The sequence below is a fragment of the Struthio camelus genome, chromosome 1 (genome assembly GCF_040807025.1).
Source record: "Struthio camelus isolate bStrCam1 chromosome 1, bStrCam1.hap1, whole genome shotgun sequence".
Taxonomy (NCBI): domain Eukaryota; kingdom Metazoa; phylum Chordata; class Aves; order Struthioniformes; family Struthionidae; genus Struthio; species Struthio camelus.
Window position 1 is genome coordinate 31963146 of NC_090942.1, and position 25802 is coordinate 31988947.

Below are 25802 nucleotides of genomic sequence, written 5' to 3' on the forward strand. Positions count from 1 at the left end.
TGATTTTTTCACCTAATGAGCACCAGCTTTCATGTGGCTGGTGAACCCCAAGGTACTGTGGAAATAGAAGTACATATTTTTGTAATGAAAGGCAATATTATCCTTCATGTAAACACGCTGGCAGAATTAGCTTTATGCAGGCCTATTCAAATCCCTTTCACCCTTCTGGGTGAAATTCAGTTTTGTGTGTGAAGTCTGAAAAGGTATAAAACTGCATCATAATCAACTGTTCTGCATTCAGTGAGATGAATAGAAGAGAAAATTAAATATTTCTGAGCTATTATTTGTCTTTATCACTGGTAGAAGATAATCATTTAATAATTTTCAGAATGTCTAATCAGACAGAGCAGAATTAATGGCCAACTTCTCTAAACCTATATATTTTTTTAAACATATGTTTCTAGTAAAACATAGTCTCCTATGGTACTTTATAAAAGAAATTATTAGCAAAAAAAACATTATGAACTTCAAAACATAAATAATTGTATTGTTTGTCATATTTCTAAAAAAAAGAAAAAAGAAATAATTTTCAGAAGAATAAAATACTCTTTTAGCACAATTAAATTATTACACAAGTACTGTGTGTGTTTGAGAAATTGTATATTTACCAACTCAGGACAGTTTTGCATTTCTTATATTGAATGGTTTAGCAACTCTACCTTTTATATTACATAATAGGAAATTGTTCTAAAGAAAGATGAAAGTATGAGTTTCTTTTTCTGAAAATAGGCTATTTTTTTTTTGTCTCCTAAAGAAATTGCAGGGGGATTTTCCATTAGAGCATGGTTCTGTCAGCCTCATCCTTTCAGCTGCCTCCAGAACAGTTTGAAAAAACACTGGTTGGGTTTTGTGACTTGTAAAGTAAATAATAATATAATAAATAATAATATAATAAATAATAATAATAATCTATTGATTAGTTTGTCTTCATAACATCCTCACAAAAAAAAAAAAAGATCTTCCCATTTTGACCAATGGATACCAAGAGCACAAAAAGCTGAGATAGTTAGCCAAAGTTAATACAAACATTTGTACCAGAATCTGGAATAAAACTCCTGTTACATCTAGGCATCAGAGTTGCTCTTTCTGAGCTGCTTATTTCAGCAGAGGTGATGGAATGGCGCTTGTGAACGTTCCTGATCAACTTTGTTGCGCGGTGTAGTTGAATCTCCTGGTGAAGGTGATTTGCTGTCTTTGGCGGACTTTCTTCAGTTTCAGAGTGTGCTCCTGTTCTTGCTTCTGCTTTGGGGCATATCTTCCAGATTATGAAAAGGGCTGAGCAGCTGGAGGCAACAAGCTAGATTAAAAGACAGTGTCTGTGTATGGACAGACTTAGTTACCCCGTACTAAATAAGAAGTCATATAGTTCATAGTCCTGTCTGTCAGTACGTTGTCGTTGGTAACAATTCAGTATGCAAGATAAAATTACTGCCACGCATGAAAGCTTGCAGTGTAGCAGTAACCTGACGGAAAGAAACCAAAAGAGTATGGTAGAAGACAGATTGGAATTGTGAAAATGACAGCTGCTCGGGAACTAAATACAGGAATTTTGTATACTCTGAATCTCAGGTTAATGACTGCCCTATGTTTTGTCATTTTTGTAATATGACGGCATGCTGAGGCACAGATTCAGTACGAGCGGAGTATGGCTTGAATCATCAGTATCATTTTCTGGAGGGTTTGACCTTCTCCTAGATTTAAGTTTATCCTGTGTGGCTTGTTACAGCTAAAGAAATCCTACCCCTAGGTCATGAACATTACAGGAATCTAAACTCTGAATCTGAGGCCAGATCGGAAATGCTAAATTATTTCTGATGAATAGCTGTATGCTAACACTATGCCAGAAAAATAGCATTCCCATATGTGACTACAGCATGTGTCTACACGTGACTATAGTGTATGTCCATCAGATTTTACCTGAGATAAAATCTGACAGTTCAAAGAACAATTCAAAGAACTGTTACTACAGAAATGGAAAGAAGAATCCCTTAATTATATTTAACTGAACAGTCTCTTATTCCCTGTTGTGATGTGATATTTGCCAAAACAGTGTAGCAAACAGCCCTGGTAATAGCTCATACAAAATCTATACGTATGTTCACTTGACTAGCGCTCTTGATGTATAGAGTACTTAAGTGTGGGGTTATTGCACAACTATGGAACGATGTGCATATTCCAAAGTAATAAATATATTAACTTTCTTAACAGAACATTTTAGATTTTTTCTTATTGATTAGCCATTTTTACATTTTTTTAGAACCATTGGATACAAAAAGAAGTATGTGAAAGTTCCACATGGGCATATTTGGGTGGAAGGTGATCACCATGGACACAGCTTTGACAGCAATGCTTTTGGCCCGGTAAGTCAATTCACTGTGTATCATTTATGCTTTGCGACTGAAAAGCTGTGCATGTCTCTCTGGTTATTTATACAACATAGCAAGTATGACTTCAGTGTAATTGTGTACTTGTATTTTTGTGAGAATTATTAGAGTTTATAAAATATCTTAGCTGAGATGGGCTTTGCTTTGCTTAACTATTATGAAAAGAATAAAAACTCCTTTTAAATCCCCTACATGGAGAGAGAAACAGTAGAGGCTTTAAATTTGGAGGGATGTACTGGAGGAGTAGCCAGAGGGTTGTCCAGGGTGCTGTAGATGACAGATGGTCCCTTAGGATATGTTGCCAGCTGGTGCAATCTCGAATGGCTCCCTCCCAGGAGTTCTGTCTTGCTTTAGTGCCACTGCTGGGATAAAGAATTAGGGAACCGTAACAGTGCTTAGTAAGTGTTAACTGTTAAATTGGTCTGTGGACAACAGTAAAGGTATTCTAAATCTATCTAAACTTTCTCAAAAATAAAATAGAAGTTTTCTTTATATGTGGCCATTTTCATGGTGAATGTAGACAAAACATAACCTGGAAGATCTCTTTGCTGGTCAGTAAAAATGCACATCCGTGCATCAGGAAAGTAAATGCTGTACTCCAGCTTTAGTCTGATTTCAGTTTTATTACTGTTTATGTGGATTCCTGTTGTTGTTTTAACTTAATCTATCATGCAGGAGTTAGTCTCATAATCTGTGCATTCTTCTGTGGAAATACAAATCCTTTTTGCTGTATTCCAAATGCATTTTTGATATGTATGCTTAGAAATAATTATTTCCTAAAAATATAAAAATACACTGATAGTCATAAGGAAGTTGTCAGGGCTAGATTTTTTGGTTCTTATGCATTTCATGCAGATTTAGTACAGAAGTTGCCCCACAGACTCTGAATTAAGTCCTAGTTATTTACTCGAAATAATTTGTTCTCAAGAAAAAATGCAAAAAAAAAAAGGCCTACTGTCCGATTTGGAGTAGTCTGACATCATCTGATCATTTGCCTCTCTCTTAATGTGTCTCACTTTTTTCTGTGCTTGTATTGCTAGGTATTTTTTATTATTTTTTCCCGTTACTGCTTTCTAAGATTTATGTTAGCTGGTTTTAGAGTTTATTTCCTGCAAAATTTCTTTCAGTCTACCTTATGCATATATCTCTTTTGTCCCTCTCCTGGGCTTTTCCTTTTCCATGTCTCTCTTTCCCTATATTCCCAAGATAAATCTTAATCAAAAAGTCAATAATCTTCTCTTCACTTCCAAATATATTGCCAATGTATATTCAGAATGTAAACAAACTTTAGCAGTCGGGTGTTGGTTCCACTAAGAAAACTGTTATGTTTTCACATGTTCATTTGCTCACACACAACTTAATGCAAAGTAAAATTCTCAAGATAGGCAGCTTGGAGCTTTCATACAATATAGTATGTTGGGGAAAATCGAAACACCCTCAAAGTTTTACTCAATTCATCAATGTTTATAAATGATATAAAATTGCCTTCACTAGGATTTGGTCTCATATTAGTCATCAGCTGCTGGCTAGCATCAGATAATATGTCATTTTTCTTACAGAATTGGCACCTTTAGAGAGCTACTGGACTGTTTTGACAGTAAATTCTTTAGCTTTCTATGGAAAGTTTGACCTTTGCACTGTTTGGATGAATACATTATGGGCAGGTATAACTGTAAATAGATATTTTTCTCTGAAATTCAATTAAAGCAGCAATTATGAATAAAGACGAAAGGTGGCAGAAGAGATCACAGGGCTGGAAACTAGCTTGAAGATGTTAAAAGTTTAAAAATTTGCATCTGTAGAAGAAAATGAAAAGTGCATTTAGAAGGATATGCTAGACTCCAGGTTCTTAATATTTCACCTGTGTTTTAGGTTCTAGTTTACTGGGGCACATTTACACCCTACCTGCTTTAGGTATATATGCTATATATATATTAACCTGTATATCTGTCTGCTGCACTCCTGAGACCACTTCTGCACAAGCAAGGTAATGTATGAAAATCACTCCTTTCAAGCCTTTCAGAAAGTATACTCTTCTTAATTTAAACACTTTTTCTCTCATAAGACTATAGCAGACAGTCATAAGGAACAGACTCCACAATGGTGAGGCCAGACCCAGTTTCTCATTTTGTTAAAATATAGGTCACCTAAGAGATGTGTCACAGTTCTAATTTGGAAGAAATCTTATATTTTCTTGGATCAAAAGATTCAGTAAAAATACTATATTTTTAAAGTGGCTTATGTTTTAGATCCACCATTTTTCAAATTTCAGGCAATGTTACAATAGAAAAGTATATATAGTGTAGATGATGTTTTTTAGGTGAGTCTAATTAGTTACATGGGACATAAAGAGAAGTTATGGAAGAACAGATTAAGAACAGATGTTAGAGACATTTTTTCACTTGGAATAACAACATGTTAAGAGCCTAATGGGTTAAGTTGATAAAGCAAAAACCCTGTGATCATTCAAGATCCAAATCAGATGCACCTTTGGAGGAATATGAATTTCTAAAATGTAAATATTGGCAGATTAAATTATCTTTATTTAGTTCATAAAAATATTATAGAATAAATTCCAGTATTTCTTTATATTTACATTGTTTTTCACAGCATTCAGATAGGAATATTAAGGTATACAGAGACTTTTTTTTCCTAAGGTAAATGAAAAATGAAAATGTTTTAACTAAGATTTGGAAAGGTTTTATATTTCCTTTCTGCTTAGTGATTTATTTGAATGAAATTAATACCTTAACTGAAGTTTCACAAATAACACAATATCTATGAATAGTGCTCCATTAGAAATATTGTTCACTCTATATATGACTATAAAGTAAATATTAATTACTGTTCCAGAATTTTTGATCAAATTAAGTAGTGTGTGATTATCAGATCTTATTATTTACAAAAATCCTTTGTGAATCTCCAAGACAAATGTTATATAATCCTGTTACTTTGAAATGGCTGCATCTCAAGTTTGGAAATATGTCATGTCAACCATTCATAATGCTGAAAAGAGTAGTTTGGAGTAGTACCCAATAAATGTTCAAAGAATTTCCATCTTTTTTATATTATTTAAGGGGATGAAAATTAGATATAGTTGGAATTTTTAGTTAAATCATCTGGGCTAGAGTAGCGATTTCTACTCATTCGACTGTTATTGTTTTCAAACTCTTACAAGGTGAAGTCAAGCATTTATTATATTACCTTAATGTTTGATTTACATAGTACAGATGTAATAATAAATAGTTTACACAATTAAGCTATCACTATTAAAAGCTACACCTATATCTTTTTAATTCTGGTAACGTTCCTATATATTTGGACTTTTTTACCACGAGGTTGTGGTTTTACAGGATAGGAAATCTAGCGTTATTGCTTCTGTCAGTGCTTCTGCTTTCTTAGATTACAATGTAGAAGCCGTATCACGTAAAGAACTGATCTAGCATGAAACTCACTTTGCTGCTACAAACTTTAATGGATTAACTTTATACTGGGAAGCTTTATGCTGCATCAGTTATTGTCTTCACTTACACAGCCAGGATAATACCAGCGTAAACACATAGTGACAATTTATAATCTGGATCTGACACTGTGGCTAATTCAAGGGAAAAGTCATTATGAACTGTACTTCATCCAGGTCAAATGTGTGAGTTGGCATCCATCAGGGTTGAGATGACTATGCAACCATCACATGAGGGTATCTGAGAAATAGTTCCTAATAAATATATGATATATGTGTTCTTGGGTGTGCACACATGCAGTAATTAGCACTCTAGGATTTTTAAAAAAATGCTCAATTTTATCTTATGGGGATTTGTTTTGTAAATGTAACACTTATAACTACATCTTTATGCTTCCAGCTGCTTCCAAGTTGAGGATATGAAAGAGCTTTATAAAATTAGGGCTTGAAGTCAATGGCACTCTTTCAACTGACTTGTAAAAGACCTCAACAAAAGCTCATTAAAGTCAATGAGAGATTTCTATTGGCTTTAGAGGGCTTTGATTAAGATTCTTTATGAGTTAAGCTTCACAAGCCAGTGTAAGGGCAAAAAGCCTATTACCCTCGTTATATTGCTGGGAAACCTGAGACACAAATAGGTTAAGTATCTTGTCATGAAACTGTTTTTAGCTCAACCGTATCTTAGTCCTTCTTATTCTGATGTGTATTTACTAATATACATGTATGTTTTAATGTGTTTATTCTCAAAATTAGATCCAGTTGAACTAGCCTGGCTTTTTGTTTAACACAAGTTCTAAGTTTATAAGCTTCAAATCAGTAAATTGCTTTTAGTCAACATTACTGTAAAAACTGTATTTATGATTGTCCATAAAAGCAATTCTGTACTGCAAGTTTTGTAAAAACCTATCTGAAAAAGATTCTAGTCTGTTTACCTACTTCTTTTTTCAGCTGTGCAGACCTGTAGGCTGTGACTCGAAAATTCAATAGACTTTTAGAATGACATTCAAAATAAGTGAATATGCTGACTTTGTTAATTATTTTAATTTACATTTCAAAGACTGTCATTATCTCTTTTGGATATAAGACAGAAATGGTTTAACTGTTAACCCTCAATGGGCAAATTCAGTTAATAACTGGTGGAGATTGGTCTGCTATTTCCTTAAATGGATCCAGTATTTATCTCTGTAATTACTGGGAATGAATATAAGTAGTCAAAAATAGAAAGAGTAAAAAGTTCATTAGATAGTAAGGTAAACTGAAATATGACACTCTCAGTGAGGTGAAATGCATGACTTCTGATAAAGGAAATATTCTAACCTAAAGGTTTGCAAACTGTGACAATAACCTTGCATCACATGTTCTCTCTTCTTCTGAGAGAGATTCAGACCATCCAAATGCAGCTGCAGGAAGGGACAGATATCTTTTTGGAGTTCTGGATTACTTACATAATAGGAAACGTGGAATCCCACATATCCTAAAAGTGCAAATCATTGCAGTGATGATCTTACCATCTGTTGAAGCTTTCATTTACAAGCTATAAACTAGTGCAGGAATCACGTATCATACTGAAATGCTGCAGCCTTTATAGCAAAAAGGTGGGAAGAGTTTAGCAGCACACAGCAATTCTTAACAAAAGTGTTTAAAAGCACTGTGTTCAGTTAAAATTGCAGAGGAATGTATATAGGCAGGTCACATGCTTCCCCGAGAGAATTCTGCCAGGCTCTTGAAATACCATTGACCCCATTTGCATCCCCTTACCGCAGCCAGGCTGGGGACTTAGATGCATCAATTGGCTACCGGTGTTGCAGCTTCTTCTGCTGCCTTTTTGCAGCAATGTGACCAGCACTACCTTCTGATTGCACCTTTGTTTTGGTCTGTAAATGTAGCCTTGGAGAGAAGCATGACTCTTATGGGATCTATGACATTTCTTCTTTGTCTCTTGGACAATAAAGGAGAAATGAAGCTGTGTTAACGTGTAAGCTGTGTTAATGTGCAATGCAAATATGCAATCAATGACATTCCATTATATTTATACTTGGCCGCTGGCAAAAATGAAATAGGTAAAATTATTTACAATCTGAACAATACGACTTTGCATATGGAGCATTAAGTTACCAGTAGTAAATAGCATGCATGTACAGCTTGAAATTGTAAAAGTCTATGATGAATAAAATGGATAGGACATTATGTGTTATGACTGATAATAAATAAACCTGGAAGAATAAATATGCTTGAGAATATTATATGAGAGATTCCTCTTGGAATGGTGGCTTGTTTATTGAGAATGACAACTCACTTTAGCAGGAACTGCTAAAGGGTAGCCTTTGATAAGAAAATGGAGTAGCCTCACTGTCCGTTAAAGAACATTAAAAGCCATTGTTAGGCCTAACTAAATTTGCAGGCTAGAGAATAAAAGGTCTTCCTTATTTTTTTGCCTGTCCTTATTTTTTTTGGAAAGTAAAATATATTACCCAAATTCTCATCTAAATCAATGCATAAACATCAATCTTTCAAGCAGTATGGCTATCATCAAGCCAGACAGGACTTTCTCTCTCGACCGTATATACCTGCGTGAAACATTCTTGACAGTATAGTCAGAAAGCTTTTCCTTATTTTTGTTATTCATTTTTAAATTAATGTAAGAAGGGTGCTAAATATTATATGTTCTCTAAGCACAGCCCAAATAGAGAGTTTTTTGAATGTTTGTGACTAAAAGCTCTTAACTGAGTCTAGTCTATTTCTCTGTGATATAACGCTCATAAGGACTCATAAAGTAGCTGAAGGTTTGGGGTTATTCTTAGTTGTATCAAATCTTAAGTTTTACACATTCTAGCTAATTTTTTCTGATACTATACCCAAGAGCATTATTTGTAATTTGCCATACTTCTATTTAAAACCCTTCAGTCATCCTGTTCAGGGAACAGAATGCATGTACCAACCCCAAGCACAATTAATTATTCATTCAAGTATTTTACAAATATTTGTGGAGAACAAATGGTCTAAAAGGATTTCCCAACCAGATAAAACAGATTGGTAGGCTGAACAGCCTACATCTGTTTTTGACATCACTTACATTGATATGAACCAGGAAAAAAAAAAATTAATCAAAACATTAGGCTGGATAACCAAGCTGTTAGATTCACACCAATTTTTATAATTAATTAGCATGAACAGCTCTGCATTCAAATACATACTAGTTTGCTGAATCCTGAACTTATTGGGTACCTCTATATCTTTTTTTTTTGAAATTATATTTCTTTGAGGTTACACCTTGAAATACCCTTATAATACATAAACCACTCTGCAGAACTTATAGCATTCTATGCTCTATATAGCATCTCATAAAGTACTGGCTTTAATAGAAATCAGGCACAAAAGAGTCTTTTCTGACTTTTCTATGGTTTAACAGTGTAGAGAATCTTGATTCGTGCTGGCATTTTTACCAAGATTTGCTAGGATGTCATTAAAAATCCAGTGAATATTTTTGTTTCTTTCTATATTTAGTTCCTTGTTCATGGAACATTGTGAAAGCTTAGTCACTGATAACTAAAATAAAGTTCTAAAATTTAGTGATTGAAGTCTTACAGGAAAGTGTTGTCTATCTGATTCCATTTTTAGGTAGGAGAACTCTCTCAATATTATCAGTGCTGTTAACATTAGATTTCCCAGTCCTAAAATAGATGGTAAGACTACTAAGACTATTTGGCCATAGTACCTTGTTTCTGTCATTACAAGTCATATCAAGAGGTTTGAAATTTATATTTACTGGCACTGTATATTAATTGATTGTATAAAGTAATTAATATTGATTTATTTGTTTAGAAAGTTATGTTTTTTCATATTAGAAGCAAAGCATTACTGAAATATGATGTGTAGTATTAATAGAATTAAGAATATTTAAGGGGGTTAGGAGGGCTTTAAACTAGGAATGATGGGGGTGGGAGAGAATGACCAATGGTCAAGCAAGGAAGTGGTGGATGGGGTTGGCAATCAAAGGGTGTGGGTGATATAAACTTAAGAGATCTCTTAACACAAAGCAGGACTGAAGTGGAATCACCCTAAGTCTATGCACGTAAATAAGGAAGTACCTACAGGAGCACATTGTGGGGAAAGCTCGCATGCCCTTTCTAGGAAGTGAGTATGCCGGGGTGCCTCTCTGGATTAAGTGTCTGTACACTAATGCATGCAAGTCTGTGTGCAGCTGCAGGGCTATGATCTGACTGGGATCACAGAGGCGTAGTGGGACAGCTGCTATGACTGAAGTGCTGCGATAGAGCACTTCAGAGGCTCTAGGTGGATAGAGGCTCTTGAGGAAGGACAGGCTGAGACAGTGAGGAGGGGGGAGTTGCCCTTTATGGGAGAGAGCAGTAGGAGTACACGGAGCTCTACCTGGGAACGGTTGAGGGGGCAGCTGAGAGCTTGTGAGTCAGGTTTAGCGACCAACCTGGGTGATGTTGTAGTGGGTGTCTGCTATAGACCACCTGAACAGGAAGAAGAAGTAATGAGGTATTCTTCAGACAGTTGGAAGAAGCTTCATGTTCACAGGCCCTGCTCCTCATGGGTGACTTTAACCACCCTGATATCTACTGGAGAGACAACATGGAAGGGCACAAGCAATCCAGGAGGTTTCTGGAGTGCATTGATAGCAACTTCCTAGCACAGGTGATTGAGGAGCCAACAAGAAGTAGTAGTCTGCTGGACCTTGTACTTACAAACATACCTACTTCGTATGTTTAACAGCACACAAAATTTTTTTGAAGTAGTGCTTCAAATTCTAGAGGTGAGTTATGGAACAAATATAAGTGCTATTCAGAGCTAAATCACTAGGACTCTGATCCTGCAAACATCTCTGTATAAATAATTTTATGCCTACAAATAATGCTTACTAAAGTGAAGGGACTGCATGTTTCAGATTGCGCCTCTTCTTTTACCTTATTTCTTTTCTCTCTCTGTCTCATTTTGAAAGACTTGGTGTATAAAGTACCCTAATTTAAATTGAACCTTTTAACTGATGTTACTAGTTCATTAGATTGACAGCTATTTCAGTAATATCTTAATTTTTATCAGTAATATCTTAATTTTTAAATAGCTATAGCCTTCTATGTAAATAACAGTATTTCTGATGGTTAGCCATCAAAGATTTTTCTGAACTGTATGGTTTTTTTTTTTGATAAAGAATGACGTGATAGCACAGAATAGAAAAATTTATTTATGATTTTTAAAGAATTCAAACTATAGAAGTATGAATTTAGCTCTCTTATGAACGTAATGGTGTGACTTAGAGGTAGTTTTAAGAGTCATAGTAGAATTTTAAAGTTATTCATTCTCCGTTTTGCTTCAGAAGAGGCAAGAAAGAAAACATAATTCTTGGGAGGCAAATCTCATAGAATGTTAGATTTACTGAAGGAAATAATGCCAAATAACAAAGGAATAAATATTATTACAGTACAAATAGTAAAATATTTTCTATTTCCTCTGTTTGTTATTTGAGACTTGATACCACTTTGTTAAAGTTAGGCATAATTATTTTCATTTATTTGGATTTGATTGAGGATTTGGGCACTGTAGATTAGCTTTTACTAGTGTCTGAAATTTTATGTTGATTTGTATTAACAGCTGCTGCAATTTGATGTCATGTCCAGGGATAGTACAATTCTTTTAGCTTTGGTCTTGTGAAACTTGAGGTTTAGAAAAGAGTTGTGTATAGTATGAAACCTGGTACTGGTAACAGCATGAAATAGTAATATCTCTATGATACATCTTATGTCTTAGTTAATCTATACTGCTTCCTCTTCCAGTTATACTTATGTATGGTTTATGTAATAATGGCATTTATTTCCATGTAGTTATTGAAAATACACTTAACTGCTTTAATGACAAATAGAAATCTAGCATCAGGTGAGCAACAGCTCTCCATGGTCATGATGACAAGTTCTCCTTTGAGCCTTTGAACACCACTGGTATATAACCGCCCTGCAAGCTGAAGGACTGGGAAACATTGTACCACATTTTCTAATTGCAAGATTGCTTTTTTCCTCCTCACAGTACATCTGATCAAGTATGACTTTACTGAATGCTGTTCTAAGAGCTGTCTGTATTAGTCTATACCAATGCTATGTCTTCTTCCTTGCAATATATATTTTGAGGCTGGGAGACCAGATTACAAGTTTTAGGAAACATTAACATGTAAGCCTAGTATTTGTGAGATTCCAGTTGTTGAAATAAGGGTGGAAGGAAACCAAGACTTTAGTTAACCTGCGATGGTACAGTCGTGATTTTTCTTTTCAATCAAAGCTAGAAATCTGAAGAAAATGAATAATTTGCACTTTACAAGCATAGATCTTGGCTCAATAATGGATCAATACTCAGAAAGAAACGGAAAGAGAAAGAGAAAGAACAATCTCCTGTAGATGTTATTATGTATCGGCTGGTAGAAGTCATGTAATGTTAACAATGAAAATCTGTCCAGTGTCAGTCCAAAAAAACAAAACTAATGCTTTCATTATTTTATGGTGGTAAAAATGAGTTATCTGGTATTTTCTTAGAGTCATTCCATTGCATTTCTTAATAGTAAAGTAAATGGCCTCTGCAATCATTGTCATTGGATTAATGTATGTTAAGGGGTACTTATGCAATATTGCATGTTGTTAGAGCTTATTAAACACTTTAGTCAATGGTTACCAGAATTATTGTTTTTAGAATAGAGTTTTGACTTGGAATATGGCCAAGAGAGGAAACTGAAGAGCTACAAGCCTTCCCAAATTTACTTTTAGATCACTTTAGTGGCACTCAGCTTTCTTTGTGGTTAAGCCAGTCAGAATCTCAGCTTCTTCCACCACCAAAGATACACAAAAGAAAAAATAAGACTAAAAAATCCTAATTTGCTAACAGCTTAATATTTTTAGTTTTGTATTATGTCTGATCATATTCAAGTATTTTCCTATTATACAAATTAAATATCAGATTTAATTTGCAACTTATTAAAGCCCAGGATTTGCATAATTTAGATGCCAAAGTAGCAGACTTTTGAACTGCTCCATAACAGATGTGAAACTGGTATCCAACATTGAATTTTGGCCATATACATGCTATATCTAATGAAGCCAGAGGAAGCCTATGACCAAAACAAAGTGTAATATACTGAAAAAGGAAGGGGATCAGAAGAAGTAACTGCCTACAAACTTCTCCATGACTGTTCCTTGGCAGGTTATGGCATCACCTATTGTAATAGCTACCTTCAAATTTCCCAGACTTTGACAGGAAGAAAGAATACAACAGAGGGTTTTTCTTTCTTTTTTCTTTTTTTTTTTACAATTTATTGATTGGCTAGATGCATTCCAGAATCTCTTCCCTCTCCCCCTTTTTTTTCTTTTCCATACTCTCAAGTTGATAATTTCTGTCTTCTGGATTTTTGTGCCAAAAGAGAATTCAGTGAGGTTCTTTTAGGCAAAAAGATCTTTCTTTTCTAGACATCTTTCTTTGTTAGTAGACAGATCTACTAGCAGCAGCAGAGATGAATACAGCTGATGCAGATCTTTGATAATGCAGTAGCACATGGAAAGTCAGCATGAGGAGGATGGGGGTCATCTTGTCTATGCTATGAAGCCTTTCTGGACTCAAAAGCATTTCCTGTCACTGATATATTGATATGTTTTTAAAATTAAGGGCTTTTACAATGAATCTGTCAGTTGAAATGAGAATATTAAAACAAATTCCTCAATGATGGTAAACTGGGAGCCAGTTTTGTATAAATGGCTCTAGGAAAAGTTCTGCTGAGACATTGTAGTAAGGACCTGGCACAGCATGATGAGAGAATGATTATCTCCTGGGGAATATCACAGTGAAGAGATGAACTTTTGGATGGAAAGTGGTCCTTTAGGAACCAGCTGTTTCCATGTCTAGTACTACCTGATTTTTGGCCCATTTCTAGGTTTTCTGTGTTGTAAGGGCTCAATTTGTTTAATTTTCTTTCTCCGTATTGCTGTTTTAATACGATTGTGTCATGTGGACACATTTTCAGCCTCCAAGACAATCCATTTTTCTCCTGCATATGTACATTTCAGTGTTACTTCTTGGAGGGAAGGGGTTCCTTCAGCAGCTTTACTTCTTCAGCTTATCTAGGTGATGTGCCCTCTTCTCTGTCTTTGGAAGCACAGTCACAATCATGTGCCGCTAATTCAAATTTCTTCTTCAAAATGCTGCTAATATCAGTCTCCACACATATGTTAATGGAAATGTCTGTGTTACTCTTGCAGACTGAATAGTACCAAAATGGCCATGTACTCTGGAGTGATGGCATATGTGTTCCCCCCAAGGTTCCAGATATTGCTGTGATCACTGTGTTCTCTGTATCCTCAGGCTGCAAACAGATAAAAAAACCCTCCCCCTTTCCACGCTCAGTATACTATTTTAACTCAGATGTGTATTGTTTTCTGATATAATATAGGAATTGTGAAGCTGCTTCATAGGTACATGAGATCAGTTGTCAGATATACTGTTAGCTTTTGAATCTTCTCAGTTGTTATTTATCCTCAAAGTAATTTTGCAGACCATCACAATTTTACTTGTATCAGTAAAGGCATAAGGTCACAACTCAAGACACATTAATTAAGTGGAGGAAGAAGCATAAGATTTAATTCTACTTAGTGAATGTAGTCATGAAGAAAATAAGTTTGTTTTTCCTTAATTTATTGATAGCTATTAAAATGTTTGTAATATAAGAGTGAAATTTTGTTCCCATCAGTTTTTAAAATATCTATTGTATTTTGAATTGAGGCCAAGAGTTTGGTAGTATTCCAAATCGATTAATTAACTGTTAAGTGACATTAGTATTTAGATTAAACAAGACAAGAAATGCTTAGGAGGAATACAGTCCTCATGCTTACAGTGAATAATGCAAGTTAGGAAGAAATTCATTTTATTTGCTTTGAATCCCACTCTGGACTGTCTCACACCTTTCTATATACCATCTCTTATTAGCTACTCTCAGAGAGGTTTCCTCTAAATATTTCATATGTATTTTTTCTGATGACATAGTATCTCAATTTCAAGTAACAAAAGTGATAAATATGTGTAAATCAAATTTAGAGTTCATTCTTTCCTTATATTGATGAGCATTAGGAATTATTGATATCGTTTTGTACACATAGCAGTGCAAACCACATGTTTGTACAATGAAACCTTCTTGTCCTGGAAATGCATTTTAATATGTAAGTTAAAAATAAAGTTTTATAATCCTGTAGGCAGAACCAAGTCAAACTTTAAAGTAAATTCTGTCACCTGGCTTTTTTTAATATTCTTAAACTATATACACCTTAGCTGTCAAGGTACAGAGACACTTTCCTCAACCTGCTGAGCACAGACCAAGCCTATGAGCCTCGGGAGAATAGTAATTTAGCCCTTTCCCAGATGGGGCGCTAGCAGCTTTTATGGTTGTGACATTTGTCCTCTATCCTCTCAAAGCCAGGATTCATGTCCTTGTAATTCTGTTAATATTCCAGAAAGATTTCCAAGATGTCTTGCAGTAGTGTGTTAATTAAAAGCTCAGCTGTTATTATTCTATTTCAAACGTATGTATTTCTGAATATTGGTGGATATTCATCATGCTTTCTCTTTCAGTTATGAAGGACTTGATTTATCCATGTGTAGCCATCAAAAACTCTGTGATTTGAACGCTCTTGGAGGGGATCTCTGCACTGTACATATTCTTGTTAGCACATGTTAGCTAGCAAGCTAGCTGTATTTAAAGAGTTTAGGTTTGACCTGATTCAAATGTTTCAAAAACAAAGCATTGTTCACGTGTTCACCCACTGGTCTGAACCAACCAGACCTCGAATTTTATCTAGTCTAATACTCAGTCTTTCCTTGAAAATTTTGGTAAAAAGTAAATTTTGGCTACTTTCCAGTGTGGATATGCAAAATCTGACTGTGCTATCAGTATGCTTTCTGCCATCTTTCTCTTGCAGAGATGTCGTGGCTGGTGTCCTATCAGCGTATCTCCATATTTCCTGTTCTAGGGAGTATCTTATCTCTGTGTAGTCCTTATGACCTTTACAGTTGAATTTCTTTTGGAGAACTAGCACCCGTAAGATGTTCCTTTGGTATCCTAGACGTCTTCACTCAGTACTTAGTATTATGTTCCCTCTTTCGGATTGTTCTCATTATCTTTAACATAATTTCATTTGCTGATTGCTTCTATTTGAATTAGGACAATGTAGTCACCTGGGATGATACTGAAATGATAAACTGAAGTTCTTATATATATATGAAAATAAAAAAAAAAAAATATGTATCCGTACTTGTATATACCCATAATTATAAGAATAATCCTAATTCCTTTGCTTGCTGTAGCAAAGAAATGTTTCTCATGTTACGACAGGAAAGCATTGCTGTACCTAAGCAAACTAGGCACTAATTTCAAGAAAGAATTAAGATTATTCTTTATGCCAAAGTAAAATTTGTTTCTTCAGATAAACCACGAAGTAGAATAAAGTACTGTTTAAATAATAGCAGAAGCGAACCTTACATTTCTATTGTACCATTCATTTCATTTTTAAACTGCACCTTTAAAACAGAAAATAATCAAGATATCGTCTTGATCATTTATCTTTGCCTTTTCATGAAACATGGGCTGTATGGAAGTCCTTATTTTACATCTGTGTTTTGATTTGAAGTTTTAGGAAATGCAGGTGTATAAAATAAGTCACATATTAAAAAAAGAAGAAGAAGAAAAAGGAAATAATCTTTGCTGGGCTGTTTTCAGAGTTCTCTCCCAGCACATTTTGCACAAATTAATTTTTCAGTAATAAAAATTAAAAAGGTATTTGTATTACTTCAGCAGTAAAATAGCAACAGAACCATGTCATTTCCATTTATCACTTGTGTTTAAGTGTGTGAAATCTTAGTTCTTCATCACATTGCAATGGGTTGCTTATATATAGAAAAAATGCTGAGAGCAAAAAAAAAAAGAAAAAAAGAAAGAAAGAAAAAAATTACTGATTGCCAGGTGAGCCTTCACATTCTCCCTGACTTGCAGATTTTTTAGTGAATGTCACACCACCTGAACTAGAACAGCATAATAACCTTAGCTTTACCCGTGTTGCTATGTCTCAAGTTATTAGGGTTTTATTCATCAAAAAAGAGGTCTGGCTGAAATGGCACACTGGGCCTTTGAAATTATAGCCTGAGAGACAAATCCTGTGAAATAGAACTTAACCTCTACAGCTAGCTTTTATCCTAGTAGCATAAATCTATGTTTCTTCAGAGGATATCTCCTCAGTTCGCTGAAAAGATCTAATATATCCCCAGGGTTACTTAGGAACAGGTCACGACCACTTAACTTATTCAATGAGATTTGGCCTAGCTGTTTTGAGAAAAAGGATTAAAATATTAGAAAATGTTAGAAAATAATTGGAATTTTGAACCGTTTCCTGTGATAAGTTCTACAGAGTTAGAAAAGCCAAAATAAGCTGGACAAATGATAGGTTATATGGCAACTGCTAATCAAAGAGCAAATGTTCCTTGAGTACTGTTTCCTCCAGGTAGGTCCATTTATAATGTATTTTTTATTTGAAAGCTGAGAAAGACACAATCTCTTCTAGCTTGCAAATCTGAATTTTTGCCTTTCTTGTGTATTAGGTCATAGTAGACATAGTATTTTAACATAATCCAATATTTTAAGTGTATACTTCATCTCCTGAAAACCAGACTTGACTCTGTTATGCATAATAAAAGAACTAGTAAAGCTTATCATCTGAAAAACAGTTTATGAATTCTTCCGAATCTATGACAGATATCTAAGTAAAATTAATAGTTTATGGAACATCAACTTTATAGGTGAAATCTGTTTGTAACTGAACTGACATTCCTCTTGCAATTGCATTACTGTACTTAATAATATACTACCTTCCATAGCATATGATGGTTTCTTTATTGGTCAGTACAATCTTGCGATCTTGGTAGTTTCTTACCATAGAAACAAACATCAGCAATGCAAAACTTGACAGTAGTATACCACTGCTGGGTGAAACAAAGCATTGATGCCTTTGATAAAAAATGAATTTTGATTATTCTTCAGAGACTTTCTGTGTCATAATAGTTAGTTTCTTTTTCTGAAAAGAAAACTATATAATCTAAGGAGGAGGAGTACTATGTAACAGTAGAGATAGTAGGAGATACTAGCAATATCTGGGAAAGGTTCAGTTATCTGCAGAATAAAAAAATGAAGTTTATTCTACTGCCAGAATTCCACTTTAAAGTCTTTCTTCCTAGCCCTCTAGAGAAAGTCCCAATCTACATTTAAATGCATGCATTTTAAAATGAGATTCACAAGGGACTAAAACTATCAAAGTTTCAAATGGAAAAAAAGAATACAGAGATGCCGCTTATATGTTTTGAAATAAAAAATTAAATTATGCCTTTAAAATGGAACAGTGCCAGCTTTCTGGGGACTAATTTAAACTCTTCACAGAATAACTGCTATACATAGCATTAATTACTAATAGCTTTAGGTTTCATGCCTTATATGCATCCAAAAAAAAATTCAGGGTTTTGTTTTCCATAAAATTTGGAGCTGGACAAAAGACACCTGTGTTTCACAATATTTTCATCATCTTTAAATTTCAGTAAAAGTGCCAATTAAGGTCCAGCATTAAGTGGAGTTACAGTGACAGTGCACTAATGACATGGAGCAAATTCTTAGAGAATTTTGTGTTGCATGCAGGAAGGGCAAGAGAAATCTCTTTATTTGTGACAAAGACCAATTATTTTGCTCTAGGAAACTTTTGAAATGAATCAGCTATGAAAAGGCTAAATTACAGAAAAATCAGCCTTTTAAAGGCAAAGGGGAATGAAGCTACCGTACTAACATCGTACAGAACAATGATAAAGTTCTTCTATTCTATATAGATCTAATGATGGTTTCCACTTTTTAAAAATAATTTATTTCCTCCATTAAGGTCTGAGACATTTACAATAGGTAAAGTACCTGATTCAGATCAAATGATTCAAATATTATCTGATTCAGAAAAACAAACAAACAAACAAACAAACAAAAAAACATCAGTCTGTAAGCAAGAATGCATTGTTCTGAGTCTAAAGTAGTTAAAGTAGTAATAACTAGGGAAAAATCTTGTCTCCATGGGAGTAACTGGGAGTTTTGCCAGTAACTTTGGTGAGGTCAACATTTTACCCCCCAGCAGGTTTTTCTAGCTGATCCTATGCTGTAGGCTGATAGTGTCACACAATCTCCTCAGCAAGGGAAGCCACACGGCTCACCTTAACATGCCTTTTCTCCAGCCCCTGCCATGCACCATCTGCCCAGGGTTCGCCAAGAGTCTTTAGAAAAAGAGCTTCATATCTTTCTCACACAATTGTGCACTACAATATTCTTGTTCTCTCTTCATATTTAAATGTCTCATCTAATATTCTGATACTTATTTGTGGTATATAGGTGCTAAATACGTAGATGAAGAACTAATCTTTCTGTTTAATGTAGTAAGAACCCACCCTTCAAAAATCATACTCGGAAGTAGGATTCTGCCAGTGTGAAACATCTTCCAGTTTTAGGGCTAAACTCACAAAATACCTGTTTTACAGAGCGCAAAATGGATTGCATACAGCAAGTGTAATATGTGCCCTTGCATTCTTTCAGTTGTTGGTATCACAAACGTTCGTAATATCTGAAACATTTGTTGTAATTCACCTCTGTGTATCACAAGCTAAAAATGGAAACAGTTGGCAAATTATAAAAACATTTGCAGTTGTTTTAATTATAGGTACAATTTCAAGCTATTTGCTAATAATAACTTTTATTAGGTTAACTGAATAAAACTGAGGGAGAACCTTTTAGGATAAAGGCTTTTTTTCATTTTCAAAAGTTTATCTGTCATTATTAAAAAATTCAATATAAATTGTTGCAGCTTGATTATAAGTTTTTGTTATATTTTCAGTCCTAATTCAGACCTATCCTATCTTTCACACTCACAGACTGAGGTAGGGATTATGCAATTGTTTAATATTCAGTACAAATTTGTCTTTCAGGTCATGTGCACTCTAATCTTGTTTAATGTCTTACTCATTCTAACTTTCTTCTTTTTTTGAAATGAACCGTGTGAATGCTCATGGTCAGTTTTCTGTGAGCATCTGAGCAACCCTGGATGCATTTGAAAGGCTTCTCTCACAAGATGAGTCTTCTCAAAGGCATTTTGTCTGTCAGACACAGCAGCCTTTGTTGGCTTACAGCAGAAGACACTACAGATTTCTGTTTACATGGATGGAATAGAAACGAATTTGCTTTTCTGTAATACTTTCTCTATTTCAAGGTATTTCAAAGCACTTGAAAAAACATCCCACTGAGTTCATTGCTAGTGTAATGTGATGAGTAGGCAGCTGCATCAACGCTTCAGCGCTGCATGTTTAGTAACAGCACAAAGACGTGCAGTTCAACTAGTGTAACAACAGAAGGTATGTTGAAAGGATTGTGAAAGTGTGTGCAAGGGATTTCACTGTGGGAAAACAAGCAAACAGACAAAGCCATCAAAAAGTATATGAAGACATGACGTATTTTCCTCATGTATAAAAGATGTCAAAGACTACATGAAAGCAAGATATTTCATGCTGAAGACATTTGCTTGTTTCAAAAACCGCTGCTCTCTCAACTTATCTTGTATAAAACTTTAAAGATCACCAAAAACGTAAAACTAGCATTGTGTTGCACTCTTAGCCATCTCAGCAGAGAAGACAAAGAAGTAAAGCCCTGCAGATATTGAATTCTTTTCCATTTCTGAATGCAGCAGTTTCTTCATTTTGTCATTGGTAATGACTGCTCTCTAGCTCTATGGCACTTACACTTGACAACTGTCAAATTAGCACCTTTGCTCAGCATTAATGTTGCATTAAATATATATGTATAAATATATATATATTCATAGATTTCATTCTTAATTTTTCTGATAAGTTTGTCAGATTTCCTAATGTTCATTTTAAAGTGCAGGTTAATAGACTGTCCCAAGAAAAGCATTGTAGTCAACAATCCATCAGGAATTTATATGTGCTATTTTTATCGTAGAAATGGAAAACTTGATAAACTACTAATAGTTCAGAATGCTTATCCAAACCTCAACAATATCATTTTTAAAGAATATCACAGGACAAGTTTTCAGAAATAATGGAGAGAAGACATCAGATTAAAGGTATGCATTTAAATCTTAATTTGCAAGAAGGCACGTAATAAGTGGCCTGATTTTCAGTAATGCTGCACACCTGATTCTTTCCACTGTTGAGTCCTCCAAAGAAAATCAGGACATTTACCAAAGTCCTATGGCATTTGAATCTAAAACCTTCTCTAAAGTCCTCCATTTACAAAAACCCTAACTTTAACTTCCCACTTTTTAATTTTTTTTCTGCGACTCTATCTCCTTCCATTGACTTTTTTTTCCTTCCTTTTTTTTTTCCCCAGGAACAACAACAACAACAAATACATTTTCTTACAATGATTTTGCTGTATTATTCCTGTATATCTTATTAACAGTGATCAATCTCTTCTGGATAGGTCCTTTGATAAAATTTATGACTTATGTTATTTGAGTTTTTTATTGGTAAGCAGATTTCTGAATCCACCAGCCATCTTTTCCAGTGCATTGAATCTTTGAAATGGAAGCACAGCCAATTTTTAGTCACACTTCACGTGTTGAACCATAGAAAGAAAGGAAACTATTTGTTGCCTACCTGTCCCTTCAAAAACAGTTTTCATTCTCCTTAGTGGAAGTAGCAGCTCTCAGATCTTGGGATCAGGAATTCAGTTTGGGCTGTTGAGTTTGCAGACTAACTTTCAAATATTGCTTATGGCTCTCACTTAGTTCCACTGAATGCTCACTCAAGATTCACTCCTTTGTTTGGCTTTACCTCATGACTTTGCATTACAAATATTTATGCTGCTGTTTAATTTCCCTTTTTCGGTACCACTTACATTGACCCCGCCAAAGCATTGTATTTTCCAATGTGAGATCGTCTGTAAGATATTCAGAACGGGGCGTGTCTGTTCACACATCTGCTAAAGCTTCATAAACCTTGGGCACTCTGTAGGAATTAAGAAAATACATTTTCTAAAATGATGAGACATGACATTAATATAGAAAATGTCAGTCACTAGTTATATTTTGTCAGATAAATATTATTTGCTGCAGCAGAGTTCAGTGCTCAATAATACATTGTTCTTGTCAGTACTGTTTAAAGTGCGTATGATTCATACTAAATATCTGATAGTGAAAGTAGGCACTTAGCATTTTCCTAAACCAAATTTAGTTCAGAAATTTAATGTACTTCAGTATTTACAGCAAAAGAAAAGAATATTCTACCTTCTCCAGAGGTACATTTATTATCTCAGTTCTGTAGAAGAGGTTTATGCTGCCATTGCCACAGCTTCTATATGATCTACTGAAACATTATTTAACAATGCACAGTGTGACAATGTTGGGTTTCCATATATTTAAAATTGTTTCCAATTTAAATTCAGTTAGAACTGAAAACTATGTTTCCTAGCAAAATGAAAACATGGGAGAGACAATGTTGCCTCATATAAATATTAAGAAGCTTTGCAATAATATAGTAGTAATATATGGGTAAAATACTGAATTTTAAAATGTCTAAGTTTTACTTTTTGTTTTTGTTCTGAAAAGTTAGAAAGACGTATATTATAGCAATGTTTAAAATTTTATTATAATATTTTAAATTTACATATATAATAACATTTTAATTATAAGTCTCAGCATGAGTAAGTTGTTTTACTTAAACACATAGTTACAGACATTTCTGAAAGAAAAGACCTTTTACCTGTGACTATTTGAATCTCTTCTGAGATTTTTTCCAAACTCCATTAAGTTTGTAGCTATTTGGAGATAACCTGTTTTCTCCAGCTCTGAGAAATGATGAGGTTTCCAAAGAGAAGTACCTTCTAATCATTTTCTCTATTCTGTTTAACAAACTTCCAAACATTCCTCTGTTTCTATAAGTGAAAGACTCAATAGCATATATTGGAAAAGGTGGTAACGAGAGACACAGTCTTCTAAAAAATATATATAGCTTTAGGAATAATTTTTGGCCATGTTTTCAAACCTTAATATTTTCTTATGTTTGCAAAATCGCATCAAGGTTAATTCAATTTTGGCATATAGTACACAGATCTATTTAGACCATCTAATCTAAATGCTGTCAAATCATGATTTGAAAGGTGGCAGAAAGATTTTGCAAATATTAAGCCCAAATTTTGCTTTACATTTCACTCCTTTCTAATGCATTCAGCTTCTCTCTGTCTTTGTAGCCTGCACAAACTTCCTGACAGGTTTTAAATCCTTCTTGAGAGTTTTTTACTTAGCTTTTGCACCTGACTTCAAAAGGATTATTATTATCACTCTTACTGTGTAACGTTTTAAAGGTGAAGAGAGATGGAATATGTTGGACTGTGAATTTGAAAGCGTTTGGAATACTTATGATATATTGATATTTAATAATATGTCAAATCTTTCAGTAGTAAAAGCCAATATGCATTGTACATTACTTTTGCTGTTTAGAAGTTAGTTGAAGGTTTAGTTTAGCTAGTCGTCTAGCATAATGCATATTACTGTTGCAGCTGAATATATATATCTATATTCAGGTATAGATACATATGTCTATATATCTCTATATCACAGAATTAGAGATTGCTGTAATGTGAGCATATATAAGACTGACAAATCAGGCCAATTTTAAGCTTTAAAACAAAACTTTACTAAATTCATTAATTAACCACACATTTCATGCTAATAATTAGTTAGCACACATTATTAATCATTATTTCTTATGCAAAACTATTAGTTATTTATACTTAGCGGGCTCCTCTTCTTTCTTCTCCATCTTTCCTCTTTGTGCTTGATGTTTTTATGCTATTCCTCCTCTCCCAAAAGGAGGACTCCATCATGCTTTTCTTATTTTGGGTTTGCCAGTCATCCTTCTTGTGTATTCAGCAGGATGCCTACTTGCAGTTCCTTGTTCTGTTCCTTTTTGTCAGATGGATGAATGAATCATCCTCCAGAAGTGCCAGGAACAATACAGGGAGACTCAGTGACTAACACAGGTTAGACAGCTCCAGCGCGATGAGAGGAATCCCACCCTCATGGCACTGTCAGCCTTTCTGCTGGCTGAGGTGTTTACATCAGCAGGCAGTTTTGTAACAGCTCTTAAGCTAAGCGGGGAAAATACTTCCCTGTTAAGTGCTGCAGGGACGGATCCTCATATACTCCCATCATTACAAAGACGTATTGGTATTGTGGCATTTCAGATATACTCAATGCAGTTTGTGGAGAGAAATACTTTCCAGATTCCTTTCTATCTTACCATTTTCCTTGTTATTATCAGGAAGTATTCATTTCTGTTTCCTACTTTTTCCTGTTCTTTGAAGCTTTCAATCAAAGTTTGCAGTCTTAATTGACCAGCTTTCTTAGGAAAGAATGAAAGAGTGAGAAAACAAAAAAAAAGATGATTTCATCTTCTATAAACTCTGTACATCTTTTATGCTTTATAAAAGTTGTTATGATAACTGATATTAGGCTTGAATTGTAATACCAATGTGCAGTTTTGATTATAACTCTTTGGTTCAAGGACTGTACCACCTTTTATAACCAGTGACCACACTTGGGAATTCTTTATAATCAATAAAACACAATTTGGTTTGTCAGCTGATTTTAATCATGACTCTCAGGCTGCTTTTGAGCTGTGACCTGACATCTGGAATATACATCTACATCTGGAATATAGGGCATCCCAGTAGTACTGGTCTGATCATCCACTGTGGAAAGTGATGTCCTTGAGATCTAGATCCTTCAGATTCCTTTAGACTTGTGGCCATAAAGAATGGGCTTTTGTGTATCTAGATCTTGCCTTGAGATGGGGTAGGTTGGAAATTGTACCCAGGTCCCACAGAAGAGACATAAACTGCCAAACTGTCTTTCAATCCCTTGAGTTCACCCCTCTCATATGGCATGGGATTGATAGCAGTGTGGAAACACCCAGAAGCAGCTTCTTCTGAACTGATTTATTTGCCAGATAATTTTGTTACTTTTTACTATTAGTGCTACAGCAGCCAAAATGCATAGACCTGCATGAATCCTGTTTTGACTGTGCTTAGAATTCCTCAATAATTTCTAAATGCTCCCCGTTTTTTAACTGGATGCAGATGCTTTTCTCAGCCTGTGTCTGTCTGTTGTGCTGACAGCTTCCCCTTTTCTCTTTGAAGGGCAGACCTTTTAAAAGATCAGGTGTCCTTTGATCACAGGTTTGATAATCTTCCATATTCTCAGCATTGAGCTGTGGGGCTCTTCCTTGGTTAGAAACTTGGCTATTATTTTGCAAGAATCCTCTAGTGTGAGACACGATATATTTTTGCTGAATAATTATTATGTTCTTATTACATATTAATGAATGATTATAAAGAATAGTACTTAAATGACATGCAAATAAACAATTAGGCATGACATTATTAGAAGAATCATAAATACAATTAGAATCGCACTCCATATTAAAACCAGACAGATGCCCTCAGTTCTCCACAAAAAAATCCATCCAACTTATCCGAAGCACTATCTGAAGCACCGTCCCACATAATTCTTTCATAGTTTCCATTAGCTCCCTCCCCTGTCATGACATGTTGCTATGTAATAGTACTGTTTGTCTGTAATTTTTCAGACAGCTTTCAAGTTGTATTTTCAAGATAATCAGAGCTAGTTCTAGTGTGATGCTGTACTAATGCTTTACTAACAACTTACAGCTAGCTCTTTCACTTTCTCCATCCACCTTTAATTCTGTAAGACTGTGCAATGCACATTGATTTTATGTCATCCACATACTTTGTGCTGTAAAGATATGATGAAAATCATTGTTTTCTTCTAACAAACTTCTTGTTTAATTGAACGTAAAAGATATAAGAT

The 25802-nt window shown here is 34.6% G+C and overlaps 1 protein-coding gene and 1 long non-coding RNA gene across 3 annotated transcripts in view; one reads left to right on the forward strand and one right to left on the reverse strand.

The window, feature by feature from the left end:
• IMMP2L (inner mitochondrial membrane peptidase subunit 2) overlaps nt 1-25802 on the forward strand; it is a 488691-nt gene that overhangs the window by 386375 nt on the left and 76514 nt on the right. For both annotated transcript variants that reach the window (XR_011139303.1, XM_068933150.1), the window contains exon 5: nt 2258-2360. Coding sequence is in view for 1 of the 2 variants with exons in the window: in XM_068933150.1 (XP_068789251.1) it covers nt 2258-2360 (103 nt within the window). In the remaining variant the exon portion in view is untranslated. The remainder of the gene's footprint in view (nt 1-2257; nt 2361-25802) is intronic.
• On the reverse strand, nt 1059-23982 carry LOC138066085 (uncharacterized). The gene is made up of 3 exons (XR_011139307.1): nt 22675-23982; nt 21571-21921; nt 1059-1463 (listed from the first exon to the last, which is right to left on the reverse strand). It is a non-coding gene; the product is annotated as an uncharacterized lncRNA (long non-coding RNA).